Source organism: Protopterus annectens, chromosome 11.part0 (genome assembly GCF_019279795.1).
Source record: "Protopterus annectens isolate FY-2018-M chromosome 11.part0, PAN1.0, whole genome shotgun sequence".
NCBI classification, from domain to species: Eukaryota; Metazoa; Chordata; order Ceratodontiformes; family Protopteridae; genus Protopterus; species Protopterus annectens.
The window spans coordinates 1,417,955,966-1,417,976,291 of record NC_056745.1 but is presented as its reverse complement, the minus strand read 5'-3'; the positions used below and the strand labels follow the sequence as shown (position 1 = coordinate 1,417,976,291).

Here is a 20,326-nt window from a genome sequence, read left to right as displayed (position 1 = left end):
AATATTGGTCCATTTACTACCCTGTATGTTGATTACTGTTTACTATTGTCATTTATGCCACATTTATGTCTTAATGTTCATTATTGGTCTTATGTGCAATAATTTGGTCTTTTGGTCCTTTATTATTATATGACTGTATTTTAGAGTTCTCTGCAATGCTTTTCTCTTCGGGCCTCCTTTCAAAATGGGTTATGCCCAGTCAACAAATGAAAGAAAACAAATAACTAAGTCAGACACTCTGTGGCCTCACACTATTACAGATTAGCATAAGCAGCCTGAACAGGCGGAACTTAAATACCACAAAAAGTGCACAAAAGCAATGAGAGTCAAGTATCTACTGTTAAGCACAGCTGGTATTACACACAGTTCCCAGGCATCAGTCAATGGAAAACTATTTGTAACCTGATAGTCATTATTTATTTCAGCTGAGATTGTAGTGGGTCATAAAGTACCCTAGTTCACTAGGCTGCACATCTAAGAATATAAATGTCGACATTTGAATCGGTTTGTCTTTCTACTGTATTGTTCAGGCTACTTGTAATCCTTTGCCCATCACTGTAGCACATTACCAAACACATAACTGTATCTTTTTTTTTTTGAAAGTATCATACATGGAACCTGACTGTCATCTGTTTGCCAGGAGAAGCCTTGCCTTGTGTATTCCACATTATTCTAACAAAGACTTAAATACTCAGACTATACAGCCTTTAGTCTTACACCAGTGAGTTGCTTTACCCTCCTTCTAATGTATTCAAATGCAAACTTAAATTATTGCCCAAGGCCAGAATTCACTGTAGCTGTTTTTGAATGATGTCAGTACAGTTCTCTAGGATTATAATTTTAGTGGTTAATACAGCACGTGCTTTGAGTTTTTGACTCCTGTTGATCTGTATGTCTGCACATATTATTCGGCTTTCATCAGTCTGTCCTTATATTATTTGCATATTATATATGCTACACAAAGTGACTTTTCATGGATGAGTGAATGTTGCAGTTCAATTGGACTGTTAGTTTACTTTAACTGTACTGAAGCTTATTTTATTGTATGTTCATGATTTACTTTGTTCACATTGTGAAATTTTGCTTTGGACATCTGTCTACAAGTTCTCTTTGTATTCTAGTCAATGACACATTGTTTTTCTCTTTCCAAAGGTGTGTGCATTTGTGTGCATACGTGGGTGCCTGTTTGTATGTATTGTACTGAGAATGTTTCAAGATGGCTTTGAAGTGAATGCAATTTGGTCGAGGTGGAATGACCCAAAACTTTCATTGATCTTTTGATTTAAAGTTGTTCTGTGAATTAACAGTAAACATATTATAGCATTGTATTTAGCCTTTTCCTTATGGCCCAAGTTGTGGCCAAAAATGGGCTGTGAATGATCCTGGTTAAATATTAAATTAAAAAAAAAAATTCCTAAAGAATTTCATATGAAAATCCATTTGTGGTCCCAGTGGATGAACAGTTGTGCAATTTAATTCACCACGTGTTCTGCATTTTATAGATTTCCTGCCTGTATGCTTACAGATAGCATTATTGTACATATTAGGAACAAGGAAATGTCCATTCCCAACAGATAGCTTTATTGTACATATTAGGAACATGGAAATGTCCATTCCCAACAGATAGCGTTATTGTACATATTAGGAACATGGAAATGTCCATTCCCAACAGATAGCGTTATTGTACATATTAGGAACATGGAAATGTCCATTCCCAACAGATAGCTTTATTGTACATATTAGGAACATGGAAATGTCCATTCCCAACAGATAGCTTTATTGTATATATTAGGGACATGGAAATGTCCATTCCCAACAGATAGCTTTATTGTACATATTAGGGACATGGAGATGTCATTTCCCAACAGATAGCTTTATTGTACATATTAGTGACATGGAAATGTCCTTTCCCAACAGATAGCTTCATTGTACATATTAGGAACATGGAAATGTCCATTCCCAACAGATAGCTTCATTGTACATATTAAGAACATGGACATGTCCATTCACAACAGATAGCTTTATTGTACATACTAGGTATGTGGAAATGTCCATTCCCAACAGATAGCTTTATTGTACACATTAGGGACATGGAAATGTCCATTCCCAACAGATAGCTTTATTGTACATATTAGGAACATGGAAATGTCCATTCCCAACAGATAGCTTTATTGTACATATTAGGTACGTGGAAATGTCCATTCCCAGCAGATAGCTTTATTGTACATATTAGGCATGTGAAATGTCCATTCCCAACAGATAGCTTTAGTGTACATATTAGGTTTGTGAAATGTCCATTCCCAACAGATAGCTTTATTGTACATATTAGGTATGTGAAATGTCCATTCCCAACAGATATCTTTATTGTACATATTAGGGACATAGAAATGTCCATTCACAACAGATAGCTTTATTGTACATATTAGGGACATGGAAATATCCATTTCCAACAGATAGCTGTATTGTACATATTAGGGACATGGAAATGTCCATTCCCAACTGATAGCTTTATTGTACATATTAAGTATGTGAAATGTCCATTCCCAACAGATAGCTTTATTGTACATATTAGGGACATGGAAATGTCCATGACCAACAGATATCTATATTGTACATATTAGGGACATGGAAATGTCCATTCCCAACAGATAGCTTTATTGTACATATTAGGGACATGTAAATGTCCATTCCCAACAGATAGCTTTATTGTACATATTAGAGACATGGAAATGTCCATTCCCAACAGATAGCTTTATTGTACATATTAGATTTGTGAAATGTCCATTCCCAACAGATAGCTTTATTGTACATATTAGGGACATGGAAATGTCCATTCCCAACAGATAGCTTTATTGTACATATTACGGAAATGTCCATTCCCAACAGATAGCTTTATTGTACATATTATGTACGTGAAATGTCCATTCCCAACAGATAGCTTTATTGTACATATTAGGGACACGGAAAGGTCCATTCCCAACAGGTAGCTTTATTGTACATATTGGAGACATGGAAATGTCCATTCCCGATAGCTTTATTGTACATATTAGGGACAAGGAAATGTCCATTTCCAGCAGATATCTTTATTGTACATATTAGGGACATGGAAATGTCCATTCCCAACAGATAGCTTTATTGCACATATTAGGTACGTGAAATGTCCATTCCCAACAGATAGCTTTATTGTACATATTAGGGACATGGAAATGTCCGTTCCCAACAGATAGCTTTATTGTACATATTAGGGACATGGAAATGTCCATTCCCAACAGATAGCTTTATTCTTCATATTAGGTACGTAAAATGTCCATTCCCAACAGATAGCTTTATTGTACATATTAGGGACATGGAAATGTCCATTCCCAACAGATAGCTTTATTGTACATATTAGGGACATGGAAATGTCCATTTCCAACAGATAGCTTTATTGTACATATTAGGGACATGGAAATGTCCATTCCCAATAATTAGATTTATTGTACATATTAGGGACATGGAAATGTCCTTTCCCATTTAGTCCAACAGTCAAACCAACAGCATGTATATCAGGATGGTGTCTCACCCTAGCGTAAATTGGCCCACATAGAAAAATTCTCCCCAGCAACACTACAAGTCACTTGAAGAAACATGGCTGTAGTAGTTACACTTCCTATGAGGTGCACAACTGTTTGGATGCAACTTAATATGTAAAATATAAAAACAAAAGTGTGACTCAAATTAGCACCCGGGTAATTTATAGAATGGGTTCAGATAATCAGTAGTGTTTGCTGTAAGGTAACAAATATGAATATGTATGAATATGTAGCAGCATTTACTGTACTTTAACAAGTAGGAATATGTAGCAGGTATTTGTAGAATGAGAGGATCTACTACAAGTGCTCATGTGTTAGCAGCTCATGACACACTTGTTTACTGCCACTTGCTCTAAACAGCAAAGGCCCTAACTCCCACTAGCCTGATCCTAGTTAATTACCCAGTCCCCCAATCATTTGTCCCAAATGAACTGCTTAGCCCTATCAGAACCCAAACTTTAACCCTAAAACTCCTTCCCTGTCCCTAAACATATCACTCCCCTACCTACTCCTATAGACCCTGATTGCTCCCACTCCATGAAGTCCCCAATTGCTCCATAACCCTGAAACTCCACTCCCAGTCCCTATGTCTAAATTTTTCTCTCACTCTTTAAACCTAAAATTTCCTTCCCACTCCCTAAACCTAAAGTCCCTGATCTTTCCATATCCCTAGATTCACACTCCCTAAATCTCCCCCTTTTTAAACCTAAATCCACCTCCTGATCATTGCCAGAAACCCTAACCTGAACTCCCACCCATTTTCACTCCCCCCCACTCACATGGCTGCTGGATTTACCTTGCTCAAAAGTGGCCACTGTGTTCAGGTGTGGTACAGCAGCTCCTCCCTCTTCACACAGTTGTCCCTCCTCCTCTAGTCATGTGGTCACATTCTGGGTGTGAGCTACAAGGTGCCTGAATCCCTGGCAGTGAAACAGTGGTCTTCAAACTCCTGGGACTTGGAAGTTTCTACTGGATGCAGGATTGGTGGCCACTGTAACAACAACAGAAGTAGAGGTAGTAAGCAATACAACAGCCAAGACTGACAAGACCACGCACTAATACAAGAGGTTTAAGGAATCACACAGTGGAAACTCTACCTTGGCTAGATTCCTTTGTAGTTTTTACTGACTGCTTTGTCTGTATAACCTTTTTACTCATATTTCTTGTTGTTCGGAAAATACATCTTGATACAGAACCTGCTATTCGGCTAACTTATGAATTGAATTAGAGCAATATTTTAAAAATGTCCCTGATTTTGGGCCTTTGTTCTTCCATTATTTTTGAAAGAGGCATGCAAGATCCACATTTTTCATACATTTGCTATGACCATAGAATGGCGCACAGCAATGGTTATTCCACTCCACAAAGGAGGGGCCACAACTGACCCTGGTAACTATCGCCCCAGAAGCCTGACTAGCCTGGTCTGCAAGGCTATGGAGTGCATCATCATGGAACTCATTAACAAAGACATTGGGAACCTCCAAACACTTGGCCCGACCCAGTTCGGCATTATTAAGGGCAGATCATGCCTACTAAACCTGGTTGACTTCTTCAAGACAGTTACCAAGGCCATAGATGAGGGAAAGGTGGTTCACATAGCCTATCTTGATCTTGGCAAGGCGTTCAACACCATTCCTCACTCGGGTATTATAGAAAAACTCACCAGCCTGAACATAAACCCCTACATCACAAGATGGGTTGCCAGCTGGCTTACAGACAGAACTCACACGGTAAGAATAGCGGACTCCAGGTCTGACTCTAAACCAGTCACAAGTGTTGTCCCACAAGGCTCGGTTCTGGGACCCCTACTGTTCGGCATATATTTCTCAAAAGTACAGGCAAACACAGGAGGACTATGGCTAACCAAGTTTGCCGATGACTGCAAACTGGGAGCCATAATTGACTCTCCAGCTGACACGGACATCCTCCAAAAAGGCCTTACTGAGACAGACACCTGGTGTCAAAGTCATGGCCTCAAGCTAAATGCCAAAAAATGCATAGTCATCCCATTTGGGAAAAACAAAACACCCATGAATTACCACATAGGCGGCAGCCCCCTTAATACAGAAGAGTTAATAAGAGATCTGGGGACCCAGGTAGATAGTAATCTCTCCTTTGACAATCATATTGCCAAAGTAGTTAGGAAATCCTTCTATGTGGCCCATCTAATTACTAAGGGGTTCGCATCTAGAAATAAAGAGGTTATAGTGCCCCTCTACTCGTCACTCATCAGACACATCATAGAGTATAATGCCCCATTTGGGATGTACCTCACAAGATACTTCCAACAGCTTGAAAGACCACAAAGGCACCTCACCAAGAGGATTACTGGCCTCAAACATATGTCCTATGCAGCCCGACTGAAAAAACTCCGGCTGTACTCAGTGGCATATCACTTACCCAGAGGTCATCTCTGCCTGACTTACAAAGCCATGTCCAACTCAGAATTGATGGACATGCTCCACCTAAAGAAATCCAAGTCACTGCGAGCCACATGCTCTAGTGAGCTAAACCTCACCACAATAATAAATAGAACATGCTGGAGGGATAGATTCCTGTCACAGAGACTCCCCATGCTTTGGAACAAAATTCCAAACTACATTAGTCAGAGCCCCTCACTAACACTCTTCAAGAGAAGCCTTGAGGAGTGGATGGGTAACAGAAAATACACCCCTGGGATCACTTCATTGGCTCTGCTTGACAGAGGCTCAGTTAATTAATCAATGGGGCGGCGAAAGCCAACACACTCTGTCTAGGCTTATAAATGCCCTTGGGCAGATAGCCTAGTACCTACCTATGAAGCTATGAACCTATTTCCAGGTTCATTTTGCCTTCCACCAATTTTACCCCATCCTGACCCAGATTTAGCGCATCTACTATTGAGACTCACTGCGTGTCGGGTGATAAAACAGACATATTCTAATTGGCAAGCAGAAAATATTTTAATTGCAGAAACTTGAGAATATGCAGGCAGATGTGTCATGAAAGATTACATGGATGGCACAGTGGTGCAGCGGTATCATTGTCATCTCACAGCAAGAGGTCCTCTGGTTCGATTCTCGGCTGGAGCGCCTTCTGTGTGGAGTCTGCATGTCCTCCCTGTATTTGTGTGTTTCCTCTGGGTCGTCTGGTTTCCTTCCACATCACAAAAACATGTGTTTGGAGCATTTCTCTCTGGGCCTCTGCTAAAAATTGGCTTTGTTCCAAGTCCGACTTTCCTGGCAAACAAATGTTAAATAAATAAAAATAATCATAGCAAAAATGACAATTAGCACAAGATGTTTCACTGGTGTGGTAAAGCAACTGTATGCCTGTGTGTATGTGTGCGTGTGTAAACCCATCACTAGTTCATAGGCATGCAGTCCAGGTGTTTAACCCACATTCCCAAAAGCACTTTCTGGTTAAGTGACTCGCTCAAGGCCACACAGTAGGCAAATGAAGGTCAAGGGAATCTGGCTTGTTAACATCTCATTTAATCCTCTGCACTAACTATCAAGTTATGCTAAACTTCAGTTCTCCAACATGTACAGAAGTGAAGAGGAAATTGAAAGTTGCAATTCTGATGCAGAAAAATTCATCACTGTTAAGTGGGAAAAGGGAAAAAGAAATATCTGGTAGAAGTTATGTGAAAGATAACTGAAATGAACCTTCTGAGTCATCAGTAATATTTATAGAAAGCAAGAAATGTTTACAGCATGACTCAAGAAATGTTTACAGCATGACTCAAGAAATGTTTACAGCATGACTCAAGAAATGTTTACAGCATTACTATCAGGTGAAACAATTTACTTTATCTGCATGGCTTTGCTGTGTGTGATGGCCTGCTAATGCTCCCTATGGGTCCCAGTACTAAGAAGTGCATGAATGCACTACTGAACATCCTGGTCAAGTACCAGAACATTCTGTTATACAGTTGTTATAAACCTCAACAACTCTGTGTCAAGATAAAGAGGTGAGATAAGAAGGGTCTATATTACATGATCAAAGTTTCAAAACTTCAAATCTGATATGCTCGACGCCATATGATCAAAGTTTTGAAACTTCGAAAATGTAATACAAACACAACAACGTACACAAACAAACCATTTAAATGCTCTAAGTCGGGGGGGGGGAGGCCCCCTGCACCCCCACGCTACTTAAATATACCAACTCCAACATCGCACTACAGTGCAGAAAAGGGAAATATTACCTTTCTGCACTGTACAGAGAGCTCTGTTAAAAGATTTGAGGTTTCAAAACTTCGATCACATAGTGTCAACCATATCAGATTCGAAATTTTGAAACTTCAGTCTTAAGATATAGACCCGATAAGAATGCACTGATAGTTTATTTACTGATGCACTCACTGAAGGCTTGACCATTTTACTGTGACTGCACAGCAGACTGATGGATGCAGGGAGCATTTTCTTCTGCAGTGATGCATACTGTGATCTGCACAGCAGACTGATGGATGCAGAGAGCATTTTCTTCTGCAGTGATGCATGCTGTAATCTGCACAACAGACTGATGGATGCAGAGAGCATTTAATTCTGCAGTCATGCATGTTGTGTTCTGCATAACAGACTGATGGATACAGAGAGCATTTTCTTCCGCAGTGATGCATGCTGTGATCTGCACAGCAGACTGATGGATGATGACAGCATTTTCTTTCACAGTGATGGATACTGTGATATGCACAGCAGATTGATGGATGCAGAGAGCAATTTCTTCCGCAGTGATGCATACTGCGATGCAGTAGTTTTTGTTGCATCTGCATGTACTACTTAGTTCCATGCTTGCGTGACATTTGTATACATGCCACTTGACATACTGATCATTTTAAGATTCATCCTGCATATCTGTATTTTCATATATCCCATACATACCTCTCGGCTGTACAGATTTTTGCAGAATGTCCAGATTTTTGGCTCATATTTTTGGCCTGTTCCTCAGAAAATTTGTGGTTTTCTGGTCAATAACTGGGATGTTCTGATGACTGACGTCACTAAATAATGACATACATTTGAGTTTCAGACTTCAGATCCTCCAGAAAATACACATTAAAACAAACCTTGTTAGTCTAGCCACTTTCTAAGTTTATAAGAGCAATATTTAAAATCTGTCCCTATTTTTGGGCCTTTGCCCCCCCTCCCATTTTGTTGGGTTTTGTCCAGATTTCTTGCACTAAGAGGATGAGAGGTATGATGACATATGAGTTGTTCCAGCAATATGCATTTGTAGATTTTGTATGTGATAATTTGTGCTATCTCTTATTTTGTTGTATTATTTTATACCTGACATTTTTTGCTTCTTTCTTTCTTTTTCATTTCTTTTATGTTTCTCTTCCAGATTTTTGTTTCTTTTTTTTTTCACTCTTTCTTATTTCTTCTTCTTCTGTGGACCTTAGAATAATAATTAGGAAATAATTATTAGGAATGGAAAATGTGACTCATCCAGAATGCAAAAAGAACAATATGGGAATTCATTACCCTAGTGGTGTGATGTGATTCCACATCAAACTATTAGTATGAAATTGAAAAGAATACCATCTCTGCAATTAATACAACAAGCTGGCTCAGGCATGTCATTTAGGAGACAATAAGCCTCTGACCTGCAACTGCTATAAAATTCTGATGCTGCCTTTCAGGAATGTAAATGTTGTAGTTCCAACACATAAAAAAAGTTTGATTTCTATCTGTCTATCTCTTCCCACCTGCTTTCTAAAATTATTCACGCATTTCAGATGCTGGATTTTTACTGAAAGTGCCTATAAGAACTATGCACCCCCTTCGGTAAGGTCTCACATGTCTCACAAAGGTAATGAGTTCCACAGAAACAGAGAGAAAGGTACTGCAGTCTAAAACACAGCACTAAATTTATAGATATTGACTCCATCCACTGAGTGTATTGCCTGCTATGACCATAAATATTTAGCTCAATGGGTGCATTTTACACCCCTCCACCACTTTATTTTAGAACCTTCTGCTGCCTTACATTACAAGCTTTGCCACTTATATCGGTTGCAAAAATGGATCTACTACAACTGTCCGAGTACCATGTACTTAAGCGTAACCAGCTCACTGTCACATGTTCACCTTAGCTCACTGTCACATGTTCACCTTTGCAAGTTCTGCTGGTCTTCCTTCCTCACTTTTGTTAGTCACCCTAAAGGAGTCTCATGTGCATTTCCCGATGGATGTGTTTCTTCCAAGCGCACTGACTTCCCAGTACACAAGTCTGCACTTAGTTCTTGTTATTACATATAAGCTCTACAGGTATGCTATACAGGCTGTGACAGAAATCTTTCAGTGACTGCAGCAATTACTGTATGTTCTTCTCTTGGCAGTTCAGCTGTCCTTTTTTCTTCCTAGCACTATAACAGCAGTTTTTGGTTATCTTATTATCATCACAAAATATGCCAGTGCTATTTTGTAAATAGCTGCAATGCTTTTGTGTGTGTGTAGTCTGTCACTTCCAACATGATTAGAATACTGACTGCACATGTCAATCAGTCATATATGTATTACAGTAATTTTAATTGTTTAGGCAGTGCATAAGGAGTAATACAGAGTAAGCAGGCTGAATGTTATGATTATAACCCCACGCGTTTGTGTTCTAAACTGCAGGAATTCAATAAACAAACTTCCAAGTGTGGTCAAATTCAAATAGATTAATATTGTGTTTGGGTGACTCAACAGGACAGCAGCTGTCTATGAGGGAATTGCATACAAGGAATCTTTCTTTGAGCACATGTAGCCGATCCATCAGAAACAACCTGCATTACAAGGAGTCCAAAGTCTTGCACAGTACCTCACAGTGATTTAAAGGAAAACTCATAACAGATAATGGCAATCTGTAGTCCACAGAAACTGCAGTCATTACTGCATTAAAACACCTAACTTAGCATTCTCAAGATCAATCGTGTGGCACACTATCTGTCCCCTTGTCACATACTCTCACAAAGTTTGGAGAGGAATGATTGAAAAGTATGAAATGACCCACTACTGCAGTGGAAGAGACGGGATGAACATACCGAATAAGCGTGGCTGTTTTAGGAACTGTAAGTAATATCACTCAGGTCATTCCAGTTGTTGCATGCATCTGGATAGATGCATGCCAAATGGGGCATTATATTCTAAAACCTGGACCACTATTATAGACTAGAAGCACATTGCATTAAATCAGATGAAATTACCTGTACAGACCCAGCATGGTCCAATTTCCAAAATGCTGCGTAATTTGGAATAAAGGTGGTATATGACAAAACATATGACAAATTAACCTTTCTTTATCCCTCTGTGAAATAAAAGAGCAAAGAAGCAAATAGCAGACAACCATGTCATGTAAAAATAAATGTGTTCACTTTTGCCATGTAATACAGTTTGCAGTAGATAAGACAATGTATCATGTTCCTTTATGACACAGGTGAAGAAGCCGTCAAGGTATTAGACACTTTTATTCATAGATAGGCTGAGATAAACTTAATAATAAAAAAAAAACACATTCCAGAAATACTACAAAATAAAGCAGAACCTACTTTAGATTAAAAAAAATGACTAGAAATGAAGGGGGTTCAGAAGACAGCAAACACATGCCATGACTCAAACACCAGAGTGCAAATCTACGAATCAGTTTTTTTGGATGATTCCCTTGTATGTGACCGAATTGTCTGTGAAATCAGAAATGATCATACAAGAGAGAAACCATTGAGGGAAATTATTTAACACTGATGAAATCCAGTGGTGTATGCAGAATGAGTGAACTGTTTGTTAATCACCATCAAGTATTGCCTTCTTGCACCCTGCTTCATGACAACCCCAAACTGTTTATATAATGACAGTTTGACATTGCTGTTCACTGTACATACATATGCACCAAGAAATTGACAAGGTAGAGTCAGGTCACTCACTGAGTTACCATTTGTATGACTACACCTAGCAGGTGTATGACTTTTGGTTGCAAAAGTAGTTAGTTGTTTTACTTTATACTCTTATACCGCATCTGAAGCTGCAGACAGTGGAACACAAAATGAAACTCTTCTACAGGACATACAGCTGTTATGCGGTAAGTTTATGCAGTAAGTGAACTTTCGCCTCACTATACTTGTTGCTTTAAGCAGCCTTGAGTGGTTTTAATTATAGCACAGTGCACCTGCTTTGAATCCACATTACAGATGAAAGAGGGTAGCAGCAGCAAAGTATTGCAACGCTGTATATTAAAAGAATGACTGCTCTGGGAGTTGTGACTGGCAGCTCCTGCTAGAAACGAATGCCTGTCTGGGTTATTTCAGCTTGTGTACAACGATACCTATTGCCTTAAAAAGCTTTTGACATGCTTTGATTCTAACTTCCATCATCTGAGTTGATCCTCAACTGCAGCTGTAAGCTGGATAAGTAGCGAGGCACTTAGAAATGCAAATTAATGTCAGAATAATCTGAGACACGACTGCCAACCTCTGCTGTAAACAGCTTTACCACTCCACTTGTTAGCTCAGTTTGTGTACCAACTATGTTAAAAATAAACTACGCACCTTTACAATTAAAATTCAGCATGAACTATGTGCTCTAGCATCTTCAATTAAAAACAGGGTATAAGCAATAAAGTATACGCAGATTGATACATGTTTCTTAATGTTCATCATTACAGGAGTTTTAGAAATTACATACAATTACAATATTTAATTTGTCATAACTCCAAGTGGTTTACTCTGTTACATTTGCTCTATAAATTGATAGGTGGGTGTTAAGGCTATGGAACTTCATAACACATCTGAAATGTTTAATGAAAAGATGTTTACATATTTAGGTACAGCGGTTATAAGAAGATATCCCCAAGCAACAATAATAAATGAGTATATAAGACCCAAAACTATCCAAGAAAGAAAAAAATATTTATTTATTTTACATTTGTTGACTGGAATAGTCCGACTGTGCAGAACCCATTTTCAGTAATATTGCAAGGGATGCAAATACCCTTTGACTTTTACTGTTTTTTTTGCGTATGTACTGTGAAGCAGGTGGCGGGTTTTGATTTTGGAGTGCTTTCAGTTTCAGCTATTGCATTTGTTGCGCCATATGCTATTTAGCTTCATTGATTCCTACAAGCCAATCTACCCAGAAGGTCGAGAACTTTCCCAATACAAGTCCCATTAGTTGTTTCATCTATCAATAAGGGTCAAAAGGGATAGCCAGAGGGGATGAATATATAGAACCTCATTCACTCATTCACTCATAAAGATTTAATTTAAAAAGTGTTAGGGAGTAACATTGCTTAACATGGAGTTTGAGCATATTCCACAGGTAGGGAATACTTTGGAAAAGATATCTATCCTGCCAATATGTTCTTTTAATATTTTGCTGCATACTTAGGCCCTTGGAGTGAGTTTTCTTGGTATTACTGTTTTGGATATGTAGCATTTCAAACAGAATAGAGTCCTTCATAGCCTTAAAGGCCAAGCAAAGGTTCAGGTCCACACACCGGAGTCTATGAGAGATGCAGGAGAATGAAGGGGGCTTCCAATTGTTCAGATTAACTTAAGGAGGTCATGTCCAATTTTTGTTTGCTAGGAATTATCTGGGTTTTGCAAGTTGGGCAATATATTTGGTACAGGCCAAAGGAGGCATTATATTTTATTATGGGCCTGCAGGGCAGGGAAAATTACTTCCTTGGCTCTAGATAATTTACTTTTAGTATTTAGTTATGTTCTGTAGAAGGATTTCTAAATGATAGTCAATACATGGTAGTCAAGTGAGAGCTGGTTGTCCTCAAATGTACTTAGGTCTCTCAATTTTGCAGAGTTCATTATCACAGTTGAGGTAGATTGTTCTTGTTTTCCAAACAGTACTGTACTGCATTTTTGTTGAGCTTTAGACAATGGTCTTGACAACAGAAATTACTGCTGTTTACACCTTCTTGCAGGATACAGGCATCAGCTGAAGATATTCAAACAGCACTAATGTTGCAGTCATCAGAAAACTGTATCAGCCAGAGACCCTTGAAACCACATCAAAGAAGTGCATTCCATATTGTGGTATGGACCTAGCAGAGTATCTGTTATCAGAGATAACTCCTGGAAGGTTTTGTACCGATGTGCTAGAGAATAAAATAATTTTGGGGTCTGAACCAGTGGTCTTGATTTTCTTATTGTTGCTAGTTGTATGGACTAGCAGAGTATCTTGTCTGTCACTGATGACAAGCCTTTTAGAAGTAAATGTACTGCTAGTCTTCCCTGTGCAGCATCTCTCGTTGAGCCACTTGGCAATCCAGTGGTATACACAGGGGGTAGATGTTTAAGTGGGTAAGCTTATTTATGACACCAAAATGTGAGATTGTGTCAAAGACCTTTACCAGATCAAAGAAAGTGATAAGCACTGACTGACAATTATGCATGTTCAGTAGACAGAAATTACCCTTCACAATGCTGAATTGATTCGGATCACAGGATTGCAGGCTGCTTGTATTATTATTTCTGACTTCATTTACATTACGGATGATAACAATATAGTTCCCTTAGTCAGTGGTAGGCACATCCTTGTGTAGAGGTAGTGCTAAGGCTATTCTTCAAGTGATAGACACTTATCCAGTGCAGAGGTTAAGGCTAAAATGGCTAACACTGGATTCAGCGAGACAGTGCTTACTGCTAACCAGGATACAAGCCTGGGATGTTGGTTAGCCTCATGAAGCTAATGCCTTTGGTTTTAGAGGAGGCATTTAGGGCCTGTTCCTCTCCAGCAGTGACATGTTAGAAATTGGGCCTAGGCAGGGAAGAGTGCAGTGAATCTGAAATTAGATTTGTCTATGAGTATATTAGCAACTTTCTATATATCATAAACAACTGTCAAATCCCTTTCCTGATCATTGCCTTGTTGTGGTGAAGGAGCTTGTATACCTCAGTGTAGCTATGAGCTATGCCGTGTAAGGCCACCGATATGAGTGAGTCATGGGAGAGTGACCAGACAAAGTATGGTTTACTGGAGAAGGTAATGATAAGCCACTCCTATATTTTTGACCAAAAGATATATGGAGAAATGCAACTAGATGGATATTGAAATGACGCTGGAAGATGAGACCTCAGATCTGAAGGCAATCATAATTACACCTGTGGAAGAGCAGACGACAAATACAAGTAGCTCTAGAATTAAAGACACAAATGAGGCAAAGTCATTAAAGCTTAAAGGAAGTCCATATGCTTAGGTGCCGAGAGATGAATGGAAAGTCCAATGCTGCAAAGAATTATACATCACTGGAACTTGGAATGTAAAAACTATGAACCATAGTAAACATGATGTGATTAAGCCTGAGATGACAAGAACAAACACTGACTTCTTGGGACTTAATGAACTAAAATAGCCTGGAATGGGCCATTTTACATCATATTACCATCAGATCTTCTGCTAAGGTCATGAATCTTGCAAAAAGAAATGGAGTAGCCATCATAATTAAGAAAAAAGTAACACAATCAGTGACCATTACAACCCACAAAAAAATGATAAAATAATCTCAGAGTACAAGACAACCCATTCTACATAACAGTGTTACAAGCTTATCTCCAATGACTGATGATGAAGAGGAGAAGGTTGAGTTTTTTTTTTTTTTTTGGTGAGGATTTCTAGCACATTTTGGAAATAACTCCAAAAATGAGATTAAAGGGAAGGTAGGAATTGAATGAGATATGTAATGTTTGACTGACAATGACTGGATATTTTATAAGTGATTTATAATATTTGCAACTGAACGTATGTCAGTTTGGTTTGTTTACATTTATAGATGATTACCTAAGTCATAAGTGATGATTTAATGAAGATGTTTCTTGTTTAAAAAAAAAAGTCTTACATTTAACATAGGCAAATGGAATGCCAAAACTGGTAATCAAAGTGCAACTGGAATAATAGGCAGGTTTGGTCTTGGATTTTGAAATGAAGCGGGACACAAACTGGAAGAATTTTGCAAAGGAAATTCATTTGTCATAGGAAACATTCTGTTTCACCAGACTAAGAGATGGCTTTACACACAGATGTCAGCATTTGCTCAGTACCAAAATCAGACTGACTATAATCTTTGCAGTTACAGGTGGAAGGCAACTATACGGTCAGAAAAAGAAAAAAGATCTGGAGCTCACTTGTCTCAGATCATCAGCTTCTTGTTGCAATATTTAGAATTAAATTAATGAAAACAAGAAATGTGTCCAGGCCAATGACATATGAGCTCAACGGTATAACAAATTAATATGTACTGGAGGTGAAGAATAGATTTAAGGAATTAGACTTGGTGGACAGAATACATGAATAACTATGGACAGAAGTTCAGAATACCATCCAGGGGGGTGGCAACAAAAATATTCCAAATAAAAAGAAGATTAAGAAGACAAAATGGCTATCTATAGAGGTATAAAAGTAGCTGAGAAAATATGGAGATCAAAAGTCAATAAAGATATGAAAAAATATATCAAACTAAATACAAAATTTCACAGAATAGCAAGAAGAGATTAGGATGCATATTTAAAATTGCAGTGCAGAGACGTAGAAGACAACAGAATGGAATAGATGAGATCTGTTAAAGAAGAGCAGTGGTATTAAGGGAAATTGGGGTAAAAATGGGCATAACAGAAGGCAAAGAATGGAAGTATGTAACAAAAGCAGACAATTTTATGAAAAGGGAGCAGGAAGATATAGAAGAAATATATATGAAGAATCCCACTGTCATTGATGCATACAATGATGAATTATCTTATCTTGAGCTAGGCATCCTGGACAGAGAAGTTAAATGAACAATAGAAAACCTTGCTAATAACAAGGCACACCAAGTGATGGAATTCCAGCTAAATTGTTTAAAATCCTGCAAAATGATGCTGTTACAATACTGCATGGAATTTGCCAGCAAATTTGGAAAACCTGATAGTGGCCATTGGAATATAAAATGTCAGGATACTGTCTATAAGCGGATTACTACATTCAAATTTTACATAAAGTAATGGTAGTTATTCCAGCACTAAGAAAGGTTCCTGTAGCTTCAAAAAGCAGAACTGGGCAAGACTTGAATTTCAAGAAAAACAGTGATGTAATTGTTAAATCAATCTGAGCTTGAGTCAAAAGCATTGTAACTGCCATGAAATAACACCTTAGAGCATGCAAAGATTACCAAAGAGTTAAATGGAAGCCTCAAAAAGGAACATCATTTGCTTAAACCTTTAAAGAAGTTGTTGATACATTGATGGCTAGATTCTCCTTGCAAATCATGTGTTTTAACAAGCTAAATTGGATGGAGCTATGGTCCAACTTTGTAGTTTTCACACTCCTTTGAGTAATTATAGGTTTCTATCATTGACCTTTGGTACAGCTTCAGTAATGGAAGATTTCCAGAGAGGTATAGCCAAAATCAGTGAAGCGTTGAAATGTCTACTTGGCATTGGGCAGAAATTTGAGTTTGGAGGTATGATACTAGGCTAAGCTACAAAATACACTAAGATAGAAAGCCTTGAACATAAACTGAAACAAATATAAATATGTGTGAGTAATCTTAATATATATTTGTCATATTTTGACATCCACAGCCTAAAACCTGACCTTGATAATGTTATGCTATAGATAACATACAGAAGGCACAAGACAAATCACCTGTTATGCATTTCATAGGAATGATTCATAGATTCACAGATTCATAGAATAACAAATATATACAATATACAAGAGTAAACCATGGATCACAACCACCTTCCAATAACCACCTCATAGGGCATCCAAGTGGGCAAAACAAACCAAGACTTGCATTCCACATTCCTAAGCACCCTGGAGAACATTAGGGTCCAACCTAACACTTTCTTACTAGGTGACTTCAACTACCCCTCCATTAACTGGGTAAACTACTCATGTATCAATACACTTGCCCAATGTTTCCTGGAGTTCATTAAATCCAATGCCCTGGACCAGCTCATTCCTACCCCACACTAGAGGTAGCAACATCCTTGACCTGGTCATTACTAACATGGGCGACCATTGCTCTACACCAATAGTCAGCTCCTCCCTGGTTAGATCCGACCACAAACTAATCACCTTGGAAATCCACATCCCTCCCACCCCCCTGCAAATGTAACCACCATAAAAAACTTTTCCAAAGCTAACTTTGGGCTCCTAAAAACAGAGGTGGCTAACTTCACGGCACCCATACAAATGGAGAATAGTTGCATGACAACAGAATCATATACCAATGCACTATACAAACCCGTACGCAAATGCCTGGATCTCGCCATACCCAATAGTACCAAGATGCTCTCCTCCAAAAAAAGGAAGCCAATCTGGTGGTCCACTGCCATACACAAACTGTACAACAGAAGGAGGAAACTGATGCAGAATAAGGTGAAGTCCCAAGACTAGAAAAACTCCCTTATCAGCCTCAACAAAAAGTTGAGATACCTCATCAAATCCTCTAAAGCTAGCTATAAAAACGGAATTGCAGCAGATAGTAAAGACAACCACAAGGCCTTCTATAGTTATATAAAGAATCTACATGGCAATACCCAGATTTGCTCTGAGCTACTGCACAATGGCACCTCCTATACTGAGCCAGTAGCTATTGCCAGTATACTGGCCGACAGATTCAGTGCCAACTTCACCCCACCCAAAGGACCAATCACAATACCAGTAGATTGCCAAGCACCCAGTATTACTTCTGCACATGTTAAAACAGCACTGTCTAAGGCCAAGAATACAACTTCTATGGGACCTGATAATATCCCTGGTTGTGTTCTACATGAACTGCAGAGTAAACTGGCACCTCACCTGTGTGACCTGTTCAGTCACAGCCTCACCACAGGCTTTGTTCCTACTGAATGGTGCACTGCTGCAGTCATCCCTCTCCACAAAGGAGGAGCGACTACAGACCCTGGGAACTATCGCCCCATTAGCCTGACGAGTCTGATATGCAAAGCTATGGAACACATCATCATGGACCTAATAAACAAGGATATAGGGACTCTCCAAACTCTGGATCCCACACAGTTTGGTTTTGTGAAGGATAGATCATGCTTGCTCAACTTGGTCGACTTCTTTAAGTCAGTCACCAGAGCTGTGGATGAAAGCAAGGTGGTTCATACAGCCTACCTTGACCTGGCCAAGGTTTTTGATATCATTCCCCACTCAGGAATCATAGAAAAACTCACTAGGCTTGGCATCAACCCCTATATCACTAGGTGGGTTGCAAACTGACTCACAGATAGAACCCACAGTGTGAAAGTAGCTGACTTCAAGTCAGACTGCCTACTAGTCACGATTGGAGTCCCCCAGGGTTTGGTTCTGGGTCCTCTCCTGTTTGGTATCTACTTCTCTGAAGTTTCTGAGCAACACAAAAGGACTCTGGCTGACAAAGTTTGCAGGTGATTGAAAGCCAGGAGCTATTATTAACTCCCAAATGATGTTGACATCCTACAGAATGACCTCACTGAGACCAATGACTGGTGTCAGAACCATGGCCTTAAACTCAATGCCAAATAATGTGTCGTTATCCCCTTTGGGAAAAACCCAGATCCCATGAATTACCACATTGATGGTAGCCAACACAGAAGGCATTATAAGAGATCTGGGAACACAGGTTGACAGCAACCTCTCTTTTGATCCTCATATTGCCACTGTGGTCAGAAAGTCCTACTATGTGGCACATAGTCTTACTGAGGGTTTTGCATCCAGGAAGAAAGAGGTCATTGCCTCCCTCTACTCTTCCCTCATTAGGCCACTCATCGAGTACAATGCCCCATTTGGCATGTACCTCACTAGACATCTGCAAGAACTGGAGAGGCCACAAAAGTACCTCACAAAGAGGATCCTGGGCCTTAAACACGTGTCCTATATGGACAGACTCAAAAAACTCCAATATTCTCTGTCTCATATCGCCTTAGAGGTGATCTCTGCTTGACTTACAAAGCCATGTCTGACCCAGCTCTGTTAGAAATGCTACATCTAAAGAAATCCCAATACCTCCACACCACATGCTCCAGAGACCTCAACCTCATTACCACAATTAACATAACATGCTAGAGGGACAGGTTTATAACCCAGAGACTGCCCATGCTATGGAACAGATTTACTATATATATCAAGCAGAGCACCTCACTGACCCTCTTCAAGAGGAATCTTGATGAGTGGATGGAAAACATAAAATTCACCCTGGGGATAACTCCAGTGGCTCTACTCGACAGAGGCACTGGGAACTAAGGTCGGGTGGCACTATGCCAGGGTAATCCTATGGCTAGGCTTATAAAGGCCCCAGGGCCAGTAGCCTAGTACACACCTATGAACCTATGAATTTATGGGTACATATTCCAACTGTCAAGGCTTGCCTTAAAATAAAAGAGGATATCACTCTGTGTCATACGTAATGGAACATTATCACAGGGATATTAAAATCACTAAGAAATAAATCTCTTCTCCCCAGGTTGTCTTATTTATTTGTAGATGGAGATTAATGTCCTTCATTCAAGTGTTTGTTTTGTGGATGTGTAAAGAAATCAAGGAGGGCTGTATCTTTTGCAGCACAAAATGCTTGAAATAAATCTCAGTGCAGGAGTCTAGAAGAGGAAGAGTATATGGGTAAAGCTTCAGATTTGTCTTGGTAGATTAGTATTCAAGATGTCTCAAAGTTCACACAAAACATGTCAGTCGGATATGTCAGAACCTCTTTATTCATCACTCAGAATTAAGTTGTCATGCAGAAGTAGTCCAACCATCTTCTCAGAGAATAAATAATTCTTCTACAGCAACTGAAGCTCAGTATACCAAAGATGTGAT

At 39.1% G+C, this 20,326-nt stretch overlaps 1 protein-coding gene across 2 annotated transcripts in view; it reads right to left on the bottom strand.

The window, feature by feature from the left end:
- MET (MET proto-oncogene, receptor tyrosine kinase) overlaps positions 1-20,326 on the bottom strand; it is a 1,562,736-nt gene that overhangs the window by 1,381,594 nt on the left and 160,816 nt on the right. Inside the window, exon 1 of one of the 2 annotated variants that reach the window (XM_044088705.1) lies at positions 8,846-8,881. The exons of the other annotated variant lie outside the window; for it this stretch is intronic. Within the exon in view, the coding sequence (XP_043944640.1) occupies positions 8,846-8,878 (33 nt within the window). The 5' untranslated portion in view covers positions 8,879-8,881. Of the gene's footprint in view, positions 1-8,845; positions 8,882-20,326 lie in introns of those variants that run through there. 2 annotated transcript variants of the gene reach the window in all.